The 14907-nt window shown below is 38.6% G+C and overlaps 1 protein-coding gene across 20 annotated transcripts; it reads right to left on the bottom strand.

Moving 5' to 3' along the window:
- Window positions 1–953: 953 nt before the first annotated feature.
- On the bottom strand, window positions 954–13651 carry LOC131004346 (uncharacterized). Of its 20 annotated transcripts, none has more exons than XM_057931001.1 (15): window positions 13270–13651; window positions 9891–11740; window positions 9301–9756; window positions 8024–8310; window positions 7465–7907; window positions 7181–7233; window positions 6979–7089; window positions 5034–6907; window positions 4719–4827; window positions 3881–4061; window positions 3271–3338; window positions 3063–3172; window positions 2163–2978; window positions 1461–1557; window positions 954–1362 (listed from the first exon to the last, which is right to left on the bottom strand). In XM_057931001.1, exons 2-15 carry the CDS (start codon window positions 11728–11730, stop codon window positions 1343–1345), a joined length of 6465 nt encoding a protein of 2154 aa, XP_057786984.1. In that variant the 5' UTR covers window positions 11731–11740; window positions 13270–13651; the 3' UTR covers window positions 954–1342. The 20 variants fall into 20 exon arrangements, with proteins under 20 accessions (XP_057786984.1, XP_057786988.1, XP_057786986.1 ...); XM_057931005.1 differs by having other exon boundaries at window positions 5034–6901; XM_057931003.1 differs by having other exon boundaries at window positions 6979–7086.
- Between the last annotated feature and the right edge of the window lie 1256 nt (window positions 13652–14907).

Raw genomic sequence — 14907 nt, 5'->3', positions numbered from 1 at the left:
CGCTATCACCCAAGATACAGAGTACTCAAGTTACTATATAACTCTCGCTCATAGTAAGAAAGTGATAAACGAATCAACATATATATCTGAAATCTTATTAGTATTAAGATTATATAAGTCACCGAGATCTTGATTCTTCACTTAAGTCAGATAGAAGAATACATCTCACTGTGGTCCTATCAATACGTTATGACGTACCGGTATAGACAAGTAGTCAAGACAAACTACTTCCATCTATACCGCAGCCTAAACCGATAACTCGTCCTAAAGTCATCTCGGATGTGATCATATTATATCTCTTAAGGTTAATCCAATTATATGGTCTTCTGTGATCTACAACACGCCATATAATCTACTTGTATAGAGATAGAGAACATACATATGCAATCATGAACACAATCAGATAGGAGATTGGATAGTGAACTTAGGAAACATTGTATACAAGCATAAAACGGTTCTTGCTTTCAGTATACAAATCCAACATCGGGATGGTTTGGTCTCGCTAGAGAGTGGAGGTAGTGTATGCATGGGTGGTAGTTGTTTCCTCTTCAACATTGTTTCAAACAGTTGGCACGTGCTTTCGCATTCGAGGGTAGGGAGGGCTGCTTGGCGCCTTGCCGGGAGGTCGGGTTCTTATATGGGGTCGGGAGATTGGTTTCAAGTCTGGCTAGAGTTTTTCAGCGGTGGAAGCATGATTTTTGGTGGTTCTGTTGAGGTTGGTGGGGACATACATCAAACACTTGGTGGGCATTGATTTTTACAGTGTTTGTTGTTTATAGCAGTGCATGGAGTGTTATGAAATTTTAATTACGCTTATCAAAATAAGTACATCCCCTTTTCGCTCTATATTTGAAGATATGACTATTATTTTGCCCCAAAAAGTTAACAAGTCCCTATAAAATTTTGCATCGCTTTGCTATTAAGAAACATGTGATCCATCAACACATTAGAAATTCACCTCAAACATCAAACGTATGGACATGTTTCATTGATTTCCCTTCTCCAGGCAGAAAACAAAGGATAATGTGCAAGTAAACCTCAGAAATCACAATACTAGCAAACATGCAAATTGGTTAAATTAGACTTCTCTGCAACATTTACTGCAAAGCTAAGACAAGTTCCATATACAATCTATTTGGCTCAAGGGATAGTTGAAACCTATTTCTGTATGCCAACTAAAAACCGATATTGACATCTACGGCCTAAATTTTACATCTGCAACATAGGAACTGAGCATTTGCATCCTCAATTATTCATGACAAATAAATCTACAGAGAGCAACTACAGGAGGAGAATTTGGTCAATCATCAGCCAGAAACGAGTCGTTGGGATAATATCCCTGTCAACCACGATTGTTATTCCCTAGCAAGAAACAAAAATGTATTCAGTTTTTTCGAAATTCTTCACTAGATGTAAAGAGACTTATTAGTCAAATCTGCTAGGCCTCCGGTAATTCTTACCTCGGACTGTGGCTTTGGTGTGACTCCTGTGCCCCTTGTCATGTGAAGACGATGGGATTTTCGAAATTATCAGCGAACTTTGCAAGCCTTCCAATAGCTGATTAAGAAAAGAACTAATGGGTGAGCTTGCAGAAACTCAACTTGCGATGAAGAAAACTTTTCACTGCATACAAGGGGTAGAGACAAAAGTAGCCATCCTGGTGGATATCATGTTACACTTCAATGGTGCAGTGCTTCAAACCTTTTTGTTTTGTTTAGCTTTGAGAAGATGATGCTTACAATAAGGCATGATTCAAAAGTTATTCAGATTTCAAGTGAAAGATCTAGACTTAGTAACCTATTTCATATCCAGCAGTTAGCTTCAATAATTACATATGAGAAGTTTCTCACAGATTCAAGAATATTGAATCCAACAATACTAGAATTTCAATCCATTGTGATGCTATGGGACATGCATATTCATTCATGAATTCATCCAATAATATGCAAGTTAGAGAATTTTATACCTAAATATGGTCAATATTATGCACACTCTAAAATCCTACAGAAGCAAACGCACAATCTTCAGGAAGTTTCTAAAACAGAATCTGATTTCCATGTTTTGGTCGGTCATTAATACCAAGCAAGATAGGCATATGAATGTTGAGCATAAACATAAAATGAACATATGAAAAATATTATTGCAAGCAAAGAGTTAGCCACCCGTGATGTTGGCTGAATTCGGCGATTTGAACGGCGGGGTTCAGAGACTTCCGATATTAACTTTTCAGTTGCTTCCTCTTTTGCTGATTTTCTGCTAGCAGGAGCAAGTTTCCCTTGGTTGAGACGCTCAGATTTAGTACTCCTCACTGCTTTCTTACGGATTTCTTGAGATGGAGCTTGAGAAGTGAATACCATAGCTCCTTGAGCAGCTTCCTCAACTTCAGCAATGTTTTGTTCAGATGATTCATTCTCATCATTGCTCGTAGACTCCTTTGCTATATGATCTGATGATGCAGTACGTGCATTAGATCGTGTAGAAGCAGAGTCATCTCTCCGTTCTAAAGTTCTACTTGGAATACTTGGTGGTTTCCCAGACTTAAGTGGTCTTGTTTTAGAATCAGCTACTTGTTTATCCTTGGAAGTGCTTTTGAATCCCCGAGACCCTGATCCTTGAGGTATCAGAAACTTGGATAACTTCACCGAATCATTAGGCACATTAGTCTTGGAGATCCTATCAGAAACATAATGCTTGCTTACTTCCATGAATTTTCTCTTCTTCCCAGGTTTAGGGACACCAAATACAACTCTGGATCCTTCTTTCTCCAAACCAGACCTCATTGTCCGAGCCATGTTCAGTTTATTCTCCTCCTTCGTACTGCCAATACTAAAAACTTTTTCATTAGCAGACAAAGGCAATTTTGGTTCTTCATTTCCCCTGACTTCTGTAAAATCAATGTTTTTAGCCAACTTAGCTTTCCCTTTTGCCTCTATAGTGGTGCTTCCCAGCTTTGGTCGCTTCTCAGCTGGTGTATCGCCCTGAATATAAGATGTACATCTGAGGTGGAATGAAAGAGCACAGGCAAGGAATTTTAGTCATATGTGCAAAACAAAATATAAGACCTTTTGAGTGTCATCTTGCCCTGTTCTGCACCATTCAGTCCATTCGCCTTCACTCCAAACTAAAGACGGTCGAAGATGCCACACTTTGACCGCTAATGTCTCTTCTTGAGCTGCAGACACGGTACAAAGAAATGCACAAATGTTAAATTGCAATTATAAATCAAAGAACTGAGCATAGACAATGATTTGCATCTGTAATAAGAAATACCTGGAAATTGGACACTCAATGAAGTTGGATCTCTCTTATTCTTTTCCGCGATAATGCCTTCACGCCAGCTGAAATTACATATATGATCCAGATCAAGATAGTTTCCAGTAAAATAAATATGATGTGTAGATAATGACATAACTGATCTAGATGAACTCAAAAGAAGAGCAGCAAGTTACTCTTTCAGTGCATAATGTCCAGCTAAAAGGCATTTCAACAACAAACTTGTACATCCAAAAATTAGACTATTGAGGGTCTCATGATAAGAACCAACCAAAGTGAAGCAGAAGCTCTAGTTTGTAGTTTGATTGTCTCTCTAGTATACATATGCACACACATAACTATTCTTTGCTTTTCTGACTGTGTAGTATTTTCCAATCGTACGAAAATCTGGATGATACAAGTATCAACCATTTTCCTTGCAACATAAATCTTCCACATCCCGAGATGGAAAATCAAGTCACCAAACACACAATAAAAGTGAAGAAGACATGCATCGAGGGGATGTTCAGAATTACATGAAGTGCTAATAGATAGCAAAAAATAAAGCATCAATTAGATGCTACCTTAATGGTGCATATCAAGCTTGTCACATCAAAAGACTGCTTACCAATCCTGCACCCATACATCAACTTGGTCTCCAACAGACCAAGTGTAGTCTTTGACAGCAGCACGGCGTCTCTTCCTTGTTCCTTCAAGTTGCACACCAGTCATAGGATGGGGAACACGTATTCTAGGAGCATCACTATCTTTAGCTTGTATCGATATCCACTCCTTGAGTGGCTCAGATCCTAAAAAGTGTAACATATTTATGAATGCAAACCGAAAAAACAAATGCAAAACAATAAATAAATATATACAAAGAGCTACAAATACATGGTTGTGCAATTCTATTTTCAACAAGACCAACTCATCTGAGCAAAAGCAAAAGCACTAGCACCAATGAAGAAATAAATTGCAGTAATGGTTGTAAAGAGGATGCAGGTTTCTTATAATGAAAGTGGACAATGAATATTTTTTAAACTTTCATTTCTCACTTGGACGTATATACAAGCATTTTTTTCCCAAAGTTTATATATATAGGCCATCAAGTGAGAACCACATCTTTTCATGAGAACTGCGAACCATGAACAAACAGATAAAATGCATGAACAAGACACTGACAAGTCGTGAACATTTATAATACATAAAATACATGAACAAGAGATGGTCAGACCTTGTATACATGTTCACGTTCCGATTATATGTTGTTCATATATATTATGTGTTTGTTCATGGTTCTACGTTCTCATGAAAAGATGCCGTACTCACGTGATCCTTTACCTATATATATATATATATATATATATATATTGCTTAGTGGTGTCAGTAGGGAAGAAATAACTCCGTACTGTTTCAAGTACATAACTACTGATTCCTTACTAAGAATACAAACATCAGTGACTGACCTTCATCCGATTGTAGTCCATCATAACAAACAAGCGCTTCACCATCCTTCAAACTCAGTACACTAGCTGAGAACCAGGCCTTCTTTGAATCACCACGATTGTTAAGAACCTGCAGTGTCAAAAACAGATTAAATTCATTATTGATTATGAACTTGAATTCATGCACAATATGAATCACAAATTTTAATATATTACCACATATAATTTGATACAGAACAAGCAGTGAAACAACTGTTCAACAATAAGACATTATATAACTGTTCAAAGGAACTAAAAGGAAGCATAAGATGCTTCACTAAAAGCAAGATCAGAAACCTCAACAAGAGAACCCTCTCTCATGCTTGTGGATGATACGTTTGATCTTGATTCAATATCTGGATCAGGAACAATAGACGTAGTTTTAGCCGAGTCGGATAATGTTCTGTCATCGTGAGGTTTAGAACTTTTCTCCCCATGCTTGACAGTGGGTATAATGTTCTCATCTACTGTGACACGATTACTGTCGTCTTTTGATGACCCTCTTTGAGTAGGAGACATATTATGACTTGTAACACGTACATCCTTATCAGGTCCCTCATGTTGATTATAAACACCAGGCACTTCCTCAGCATTGCTACTGATAGATTTATCTTTACTCATGTCATTTGATTTTGAATTAGGGATACCAGCTACATGCGGCACTTTCCAATAATTACTTGGCCCCGCTTCCGCTAGAGCAGTCAAAGAGAAAGGATCACCCATAGCAACAACTTTTCCAGCATGTGCAACAGCTTCTGCAGCCAATTCAGCTGCCTTGAGAATGGCTTCAAGATTTTCGGCATGCCTGGTGGCAGCTGAAGCAGCCTCAATTCTCTTCCTAGCAGCTTCTCTAGCAGCAGATATCACTAAACTGGGAGCATTATTTCGCTCGCCACCCTTTAAGATGGATGTAGGCGACGCATTAACCAAATTCATGGAATTATATACAAAACTAGAATCAAACTCAGTGGTAGCGGAAGTTCCAGACTTGGTCAATACTTCATCTGCCATTTGTTTTGCTTGCACTGCAGCATCTGCTGCAATCTTAGCAGCTGCAGCTGCTGCCTTCGCAACAGACGCAGCAGCTGCTATAGCAGCAGCAGCAGACACCAATTTAGACTCAGCATCTGTTGACAAGCCAGAACTTTTTTGCAGTTCCAATTGGCTCCAAACACCATCACAGTGACTTATGGCAGTAGCAGCATGAGCAGCAGCTTCCTGTGCTTGCAACTTAGCCTCCTCAACTTTGCTAAAACCCTCAGCATTGAAAGCCCTTTTATCCATATTTAAATCACCTTTACTGAATTGACCACTTGAAATTGATGGTGTTACCACAGGAAAAGCTTGGTTGGAGGGGGGGCCTTTAGGTGCAAAGCTAGAAGGTGTTGAGACGGCAACAGATGTAGAATAACAACTACCAACAACAGGTCTAGGCACTAATCCTACTTGATTCTGAGCTATGAAAGTGATCCGACTTAGATCTTCGGCTGCAGGAACCTTGTTAGATACCTGGCTAGGTACTGCATGAGCAGAGACAGCATCTGATAGAGGAGCAGTGGCAGATGATACCTGTACAACATCCTCAGAACCAGAAGACTTTTTCCTCTTTCTAGTTTTTGTCTCACCAGTCTGTCCAGATGATGCTTTAACCTTTTTCAAGTCAAGTGAAGAAGCCCCAGCTACCACAGCAGTTGCTCCAGTATTAGTTGTAGGAATAGGAGGAGCATGCTTTATGCCAGAGGTAATAGGGAAGGGTGATTCTTTAACTGCTGTTAGTTTTACTGGTTCTGTAATTGGGAATGTGGGATAGCTAGTACTGATTTCAAAGGGAGAACTTTGTGAAGAGGCAAGCCACGGCACTGGGAAGGGACCAGGAGGGGCTTGCGCTGGCCAAGTTGAATGCGGAATGTAACTCCGTATAGGTGGTGTCTGATAAGGATTCAAAGGAGAAACAGCCTGATAATCAACCCCAGCACTTCTAGCCATGCTACCTGGTGGCAGAGCCTCCCCAGATGGAGTAGATATGTTCCACAAGGGCGATGAGAGAGGGATCGCAGGGTTAACTGGAGAAGGGATGGCTTTGATACTTGGCCGACCAGCTGTTGAGGAAAGAACGTCACTTTGAGGAAAACCTTGTCTATTATTTTGATCTGGAGCTTTAGCACCTACATCTTTAAATGCAATCCATGATCAACCACGGTTAAAGATGATGATGCAAATATTCAGGAGCAGGATAACATACCAGAACGTGAGGGTACAGGAGTCCCAGTATTATTACCCTGGGATTTCTGAGCATGAAGCCTTTCTACACAAGCACGCCAAGACCGCTCCCAAGCGTTCCTGCCTCCATCTTCTTCCATGAAAAATTCAGAAAATTCAGCAATAACAACAAACCTACCAACCACAGAGATGGAGGGAGAGGGAGGAGAAATGGCGAAACTAACCAGACATACCAAAGGCTGAAACCATACAAGCTTCATCAGGTGCTGCTCCTTGTCTACAATCAAAATAATTTAAAATTAATAATTACCAAAAACAAAAAATCATATAAGCAAAACAAGTAGAACGATGAAGGACAACTTCATAATTCATGAACTTTTGCAATAAAGTTTGATGAACATCTGATACAGAAATATGTGCTCATAGAAAACCCAATTCATTAAACTATTATTTCCAGTTTTGTAGTGCAAAGTAAATAAAAGTGTTGAGAAAGAATAAGTAGACTCACATAAGAGATCCATAAACAAAGATTTGGGCTCGAAGTTGCACTTGTTGCAAATCTGTGAAAGGCTGCTGAAAGAACGAAGATGAGGGAGCGGAAGTGTTTAGATCAGGCAAGCTGGATGTAGGAATTGCAACAGGCCCTCTTGGCTTCACGCCAGTTTCAAACGTCATGAGTGGACCAGCACTTAATGGACTAGAAAACAGAGATGATTTGTCCCCCTTTTCAGTCTGCTTCAGTGGAGATGTTTCTTTTACTAGATTTCCCTTTTTTAAACTTCCCTTTCCAGATCTACTACCGCCACGTCTTGATTTACGCTCAGAGGTAGCTCCAACACCTCCAGATGGTGGGCAAACACCAGGAGTTGAGGAACCAACATGAGAAGTTTCCTTCACAACAATTGGATCTGTCTGGCTGCAAACAGAAGCTGCAGGCAATCCTTCGCCAGTCTTCAGCAAATCGCATGGCAAGAGTGTAGGTTATTAATTATAAAGGCAAAAACAAGATAAAGTAAACGGAAAATACAAGGTCAAGGATCAAAACATGGCCTAAGAGTAAGGGGTACCAGCATTTTACAAGCTTGAAGTCCCTGAAATGATTGCAAACTCTTGCCAGCATCTTCGGTAGATTGACCTCCCAAAGGCCTGGTGTCGAAGGTAAAGGTCTCATCTTCTTTGCATGGCTCATTGACTCCTGAAGTCTCAGATCTTTTTAATGTTTTGCCAAAACTTTCAATGTTGATGCTATTAGGAGAAGCATGCTTGTTTACTTCAATTTGTGAAAGGTCAGAACAACTAGCACTGGGGACAGCATCCTTGTTAGATTTATCAATTTCTACAGTACTGCTGGTAACTGCAATTATATAATAGCAGACATTTTTAGTTGTCATAAGAGATATAAAAAAATCAGTGTGCAAATAATGACCACATAACCCTAAAACTCTCATAGTAATATAAAAGGATCTTTCTAAAGAATAACATGATTTACCCAAGTAAAATAAGTAATTTTTCTCAAGTTGCAATCAAATGAAGACAGAATCTATGTGTGTGGGTGGATGTGGGTGGATGTGGGTGTGTGCATAGGGAGAGAGGGCATTTCAAAAATAGCTTCCTTATTCGAGTAAGTAAAACCAATTTGCACCATTGATCTTTGTAGGATCTATGATTTTCATAAAAGGAATCATTATTATTGTATTATATAAAAGGCATTATCATAAAAGAAGCATATTATTGAATATACAAAGAAACATTATTATTAAAAAATATTATTATATATATAAAGAAGCATTTTTCTGCATGAAACCAATCTGGGCCATCCATTCTAGTTCTTACTTCTTAGAGTTAGAGCATGGATGATTTCTACCTAAACCAATCCCTATACACACACACACACACCGTAGTAAAACTATGCACAAATGAATGGTAACCTCTTTTTTAGGGTTTCAGGCTGAAGCATGCAATACCATGCCCACAAATTGGTACTATAACATGAGCTCATATTGCATCATCAAATGACAGAGTGAACATGCATTAAATAAGTTTAGTAAGTATTACAACATTTTGGCTAAAGTAATCAAGATTTATATGCGACATTCTAGATTCATAGTTCATAAGATCAATGAAAAATTACTATGATGCCTTTTGAAGGGCCATCGCAAGTGTCAATGCAAAACTAGAAATCCAAGTTGTTACAATTACTTGATGGTAAGTACAAAGAGGATTTAAGGTGGCAATCTATGATAGGAAATATATAGCACAGATCAATTGGAAAGAAATAAACGGCAACTTGAGAGGGGTCTAGGTCCTCAATGAATACAATTTCAAAACATAAGAGATAACTCACCTGACAATTTTGAAGAATTTTCTGTGATGTTTCTTTCTGTTTCTGTTACGATTTGTTCTTTAGAAGGTGCAGCATCAATACCATCATTTTGAGCTACTAAAGTGTTGGCTGGATGATCCATCATTTTAGTTAACTCCTTGGAGGCTTCACCAGGAATGTTGTCACTGGAAGTCTCTAAAAGGGAAACAGATTGATTGCTTGTCTTTATTTCTCCAGCTACAGAAGCAGCAATAACATCCGTATCAATTTCAGTAGCAGGGGAAAGCTCATCTTTATCCAGTGACTCCTTTGAAGCTGAAGAACTTGGTTTTTTAATAGCTTCAGACTCGATTTCTCTACTCTGGTCCTTGTGCTCCATATCAGATGAAGGAGGGTTATGCTCGCGAGAGTCAACTATTTGATTGCCTTCAACAGGTGATGCTGCCAAGTTTTTACCTTCAACCTCAGTATTCAATGCTACAAGGCGGTTTAACAGACAGTGGGAATCAAGATATCATTATGGATGAAATAGTTAAGTACAAATCATAATCCTAATTCCTACTGACGTTAACAAGGTAAGGACTATAAAACAACATTTTGGGATAAAATACCTGGATAATTCCCAACAGAACTATCAAGTTTTGATCCAGTAGTTTTCTGGACTTCAACTGGCCCTGCAGGACAACTGGATCCAACTTCTTTTTCAACATCATCAAGGACCATCTTATGTGAATCAAGAGGCAACTTCTCGCTTTCTTCCTCATGGGCAGAAACATTTCCACCAGTTTCGTGAGCCTCAACCTGCATAGAGACAATATCTTTCTTGCATGTCCATATGCTCTCACCCAGTAACGGAGGGTGCACACCACCCCCATCATCTATTTTCTCTTTCTGTGGTTCAGGAATGTTTCGAGAATCTTCCATACCATCAGCGACTGATTTCTCAGAACATTCTCTAGAAACTATAGAACCTATTGATAGACCAGAATCGCCTGCTGCGTCATCAGTTTTATGGTCCTTGTCCTTCTCAGAAGGATTGCCTAGTACCTCATGTAACACAGTGGACCCAGATGTAGCACATGGAGCCTCAGGAGAACTCTTACTTTCAGCAGATACATCTTCCTTTCCAACAAGAGTTTTGTGGCTTTCTGGTGATTGGATAGCAGTACCCTGCTTCATTTCATTACTGCCATTGAATGCAGGGGTGACAGCATCATTGCCTCCTATACCAAGCACCTCAATACCTTCTTCCTGATGCACAATAGAAGACCTCTCATGTAACATGACATCACTTTCAGACAGCTGCTTAATCTCTGGGCCTGAGACAGCACTATGTTGACTTGCTGCAGGTTCAACAACAAATGCAACCTTATTACACCCATCATCTTTGGATACCGACTCTTCTACCGAATGCACATTAGATACTTCCACCATAGTAGCAATGCTAGTATCAACTCCATGCTCGTGTTTCTGGGACTGCATACTTGAAGTAGTTTCATGAGAACGAGGCTTATCGATATCATTGATTTCAAGAGAAATCCCACTCAATTTTGCATGAGTTTCATTACATCCTTTGTCCTGCTCCTCAACAGGACTGTAAGTACTTTTCACTGTACAACTTGAACTAAATTTGGCACTGCTAGTTTTGTCCTGGTCAACTGACTCCCTAGCATTAACATCAAAATTCTTAGAAGAGCTCTTAGTATTGTCAATCTCTTTTCCATGAATTGGTAGGTCTTCTTGCATTTGATGGGACAGAGACTCATCCACCAAAACACAAGTTTCCCCTTGCTTATTGTCATCCCTCTGCACTCCAATGCTCGAGTTTCCCATGGCCACAATTAAACTACTATCTTTGTTATCAATACCTACTGCATAAGAGGAAAGTTTTGTCTCCTGAACCTGTAAAGTACATTCAGTGTGATTGATTTCAACTCCTGATGATTGATTTGAACTAGAAGAAAATCCAACAACTTCAGCTGGGGGTAATGAAGGAATCCCATCGTCAACATCATCAACTTTATGAGCATCCCTCGAATTATTCTCTATTAGTCTTGTCTCACCTGGATCTGATTCCTCAATCATCTTTTCACCAGGGACCATTTCTTCCTGTCCAACTGCCTTCAATAACATTTCAACAGATTCAGATGATGTTGCCTCAGACCAGACATTGATATGTCTCCGCAAAGCACAAGATTCTGCTGCACTGGAGCTGAACTCTATTCCATTACCTCCCCGAGAGAAATCTTCAATCCAATGGTTGTCTTCCTGACTTGGAATACCAAGAAAAACTTCGTTTTCAACTAAACTGTCAAATCTCAAATGCCCGTGGAGACTGTCATCAAAATCAAACTTGGGTAGAGCAAAGGGTCTCAAAACAGAAATTTTAGAGCTCTCTTCACCAGCTAAGTGAAGATTCTGGCCTTCATAGTCATTGTCATTATAGTCCATCTGTGTATCCCTAAAAGGACAATGGAGTTCAGGTGCACATGGAAACCAATATAGAAAGAAAAAACTCGGCTTCACAGGAGGCAACAAAAAGAGTAGTAAACACAGCATTTAAATTAAGACGAGCATCTAGCAGCCAGTGAAACAAAGCCAAGTGCACTTACGTCAAAAAACTAGGTCACAGTAAAATTGAGACCATTTCATACAATTTAATACTCCCTCAGTCTACAAAAAAATTGCCACATTGTGGATGGCACAGGTTTTAATAAAATGTGAGTAGAGTTGTTAGTGGAGTAAGACTCCCACTTTAAATATAAGTGGAGTTGTGTAGACCCTACTATTATAAAGGGAAGTGGTAAATTTTTCGTGGACAGACCGAAAAGGAAATTATGGCAAATTTTTCGTGGATGAAGGGAGTATTTTTTTACCAATTTAACCTGCAGCAATAAATACTCGAAAACAAGGCACCTTTCAACTGTAAACATCACATAGTTAAAATGACAGAATTTTGCATTTTCTTTTTCATCTCCCTGAATCTATCCCTGACAAGTGACAATATTTTTAAAAATTAAAAGTTACAATTAAAAATTAACAAAATAATGAAACTACAATTTTCCAAGATTATGGATACATGAAAAGTCCTTATTGACAAAGCTTATAGTATATTGCAATAATAATAGTGAAATTAGCTATCTTTTTACGCTTCTGCATTATTACATTAACAGTGCACCTTCAATTGACAGTATAACTCACTTTTGCCAGTGGTTAACGCTTTCCCACTGTTCATATAGTAAACTATCATTACCTAAAGATGCCATCAATAAATTTACCCGCATAGTGTTAATAGGATCACTAAAGTCTCTTCTTTTACTTTTTTCCTGAAGAGATAGTAACCAGAGCAGCATTGCGGAGTGTACTCCCAAACTTTAAATTGACAACAAAGCTGAATCCGCAATGGCAAATTTTATATGGCATGCATTCTCAATTATCACAAGATAGAACAAATCTATAGACTCTGAATAGCCATCTAAATATGAAAATATGTCCAACCAAAATACTAACTTTAATCAAAACAAGAAAGAACTAAAGAAAGAAAATTATATACATTATGCAAACCCTAATCCAGTTGTTTAAGGTCTGAATAAAACCCAAATGAAGATCCCTAATAAATACCAGCAATGATTCCAGATATGAAACTCAAAATCAAAAACCCTAAAAATGCACTAAACTAAATGAGATGTCAGAAATTCCCTTCTTTTCTTCAACAAAGTCACTCCATTATTTCCTCCAACTCAGAGGAAGGCAACTAATTCCACCATTGAAACAACAATTAGCGAACATACCGAACATAACTACAGCTCAACCCACTCCTCTGTTTTCAGGCACTTTGACAGCAACAAACAATGACCCCCCATAACTAAATTACACCTACAGCTCGGTTTTCTCAAAATTATAAGCAATAAAGTCAAAAGCCTCGGAATATAAGATAAGAAAAGAGAGCCAGAAACAAAAACCAAAAAAAAAAGAGGAAATGAAGAGTACCAGAAGAAGTAAGTGTAGAGACGCTACCTCCCTCCATCCGGAGACGAAATCCTCACCGTTGATTCCCCTCAACTCAACCCTAATCGAACGGCCACCCTCTCCTTCATAACCCTAGGCCCCGAACACCCTAAAATCTCCGGAGCAGAAACCGTCAACAACCCAAAACTCCGCCGTCCAACTCGTCAAAACTTCACACCTTCAGCGAGCAGAGCTGCACGTGTATGCACAAGTACATACAAAGGCGCAGAGAGAAAGAGAACGCGAGAAAGGAAGTGTGTGTATAGATAGAGAGAGAAAGTGGTGTGTGAACTGCGTGTGTTTATTTCAGATGTTAGGCGAGGAAAACTGGAAAAAAAAAAAAAAAAAAAAAAAAAAAAAAAAAAGGAATTGCTTTTTTAGCAGAGTAGAGTGGACAAAACAAGGCGGGGGATTAAGGGCATTTTGGGGGTTTCGGAGTGAGATGCTGACGCGTAGGGGCAGGGAATATGTGTACGTGTCAGGATCTCATTGGTTGTAGGAGAAAGGGAGCCAATGGCTATTTCACTCTTTTGTTTGAAATTTCTACACCAAATCAGGAATCTGTGTTACCGCCTGTGACAAAGCGTGTGTGACTGTCGTTGCGCTCGTGACACGAATATGAGAGGAGGGGTAAATGTGTAATTCTGAAGTTTGTCTGGTTTGCAAATACGGATGAAATTTTATGGTGCAAAGGTACTACTCTCTCCGTCCCACGGAGTATGACACAGTTTCCTTTTTCATCTGTCCCACGAAGTATGACACGTTTCTAAAAATGATAAAAAATTTACTCTTTATTCATATTTTCACTTTTTCACCTATCACACTTAACACACAAAATACCAATTTCTTAATTCTCGTGCCGAAAAGAACTGTGTCATGCTTCATGAGACGGAGAGAGTAGCTTATTATAGCACTGCATATCTTGAGATTGTTCCATTTTACGGATGAGATTTCACTATGCTATAATTTTATGGGTGTTACGTGTTTTATTGTTATAAGTATTTACTAACTAACCCATCGAAATTCATAAATTTGTGAAATTATTTAATGTATTTTTTGTTTCATGAATTTCATTTGATTAAAATAAAATATTTCATGAAATTGTTTTAAAATAAAAAAAATATAGTACTCTCTCCATTCCACGAAACTTGAGCAACTTCTTTTCAGCACGAATTTTAAGAAATTGTTACTTTTTGAGTTAAGTGTGGTAGGTGAAAAAGTTAAAAGGTGAATAAATGGTAAATTTTTCATCATATAAAGAAACTGTTCAAGCTTCGTGGGACAACCCGAAAATGAAAGCTGCTCAAGCTTCGTGAGACGGAGTGAGTAATATTTATTTTAAATTGGTCGAAATTAGTGTAATTGCAAAGCTTATTAGATGGAAAAATATTTCTGAGAAACATGATTATGCATCCATTTTTTAGTTTTATCTTATGACTTGACAATCCTGAACACTTGATCGTTGTCAGATATTCAACCGATAATACATGTTCATCGAGGTTCCCTTGTCCATCTTCTTTGTAAATGTTGTCTGAACTTAGGTAAACTATTTCTTTAGTAGACATAAGAGACGTCAAGTAACCATCTCATTGGTGGGGACCAAGATAGCTTTATCCTTAA

This window comes from Salvia miltiorrhiza, unplaced genomic scaffold (assembly GCF_028751815.1).
Source record: "Salvia miltiorrhiza cultivar Shanhuang (shh) unplaced genomic scaffold, IMPLAD_Smil_shh original_scaffold_386, whole genome shotgun sequence".
Classification (NCBI taxonomy): domain Eukaryota; kingdom Viridiplantae; phylum Streptophyta; class Magnoliopsida; order Lamiales; family Lamiaceae; genus Salvia; species Salvia miltiorrhiza.
The sequence above is the reverse complement of the archived record's forward strand: the minus strand, read 5'-3'. Positions and strand labels throughout refer to the sequence as shown.

Excerpts from the sequence above, each read along its gene's own strand:
- LOC131004346 (XM_057930993.1), bottom strand. The coding sequence starts at position 11,730 with ATGGACTATAATGACAATGACTATGAAGGCCAGAATCTTCACTTAGCT. Across the intron at positions 9,757-9,890 it reads TTCTGTTGGGAATTATCCAG|CATTGAATACTGAGGTTGAA; the intron begins GTATTTTATCCC and ends ACCGCCTTGTAG. Across the intron at positions 7,908-8,023 it reads TTCAAGCTTGTAAAATGCTG|ACTGGCGAAGGATTGCCTGC; the intron begins GTACCCCTTACT and ends GATTTGCTGAAG.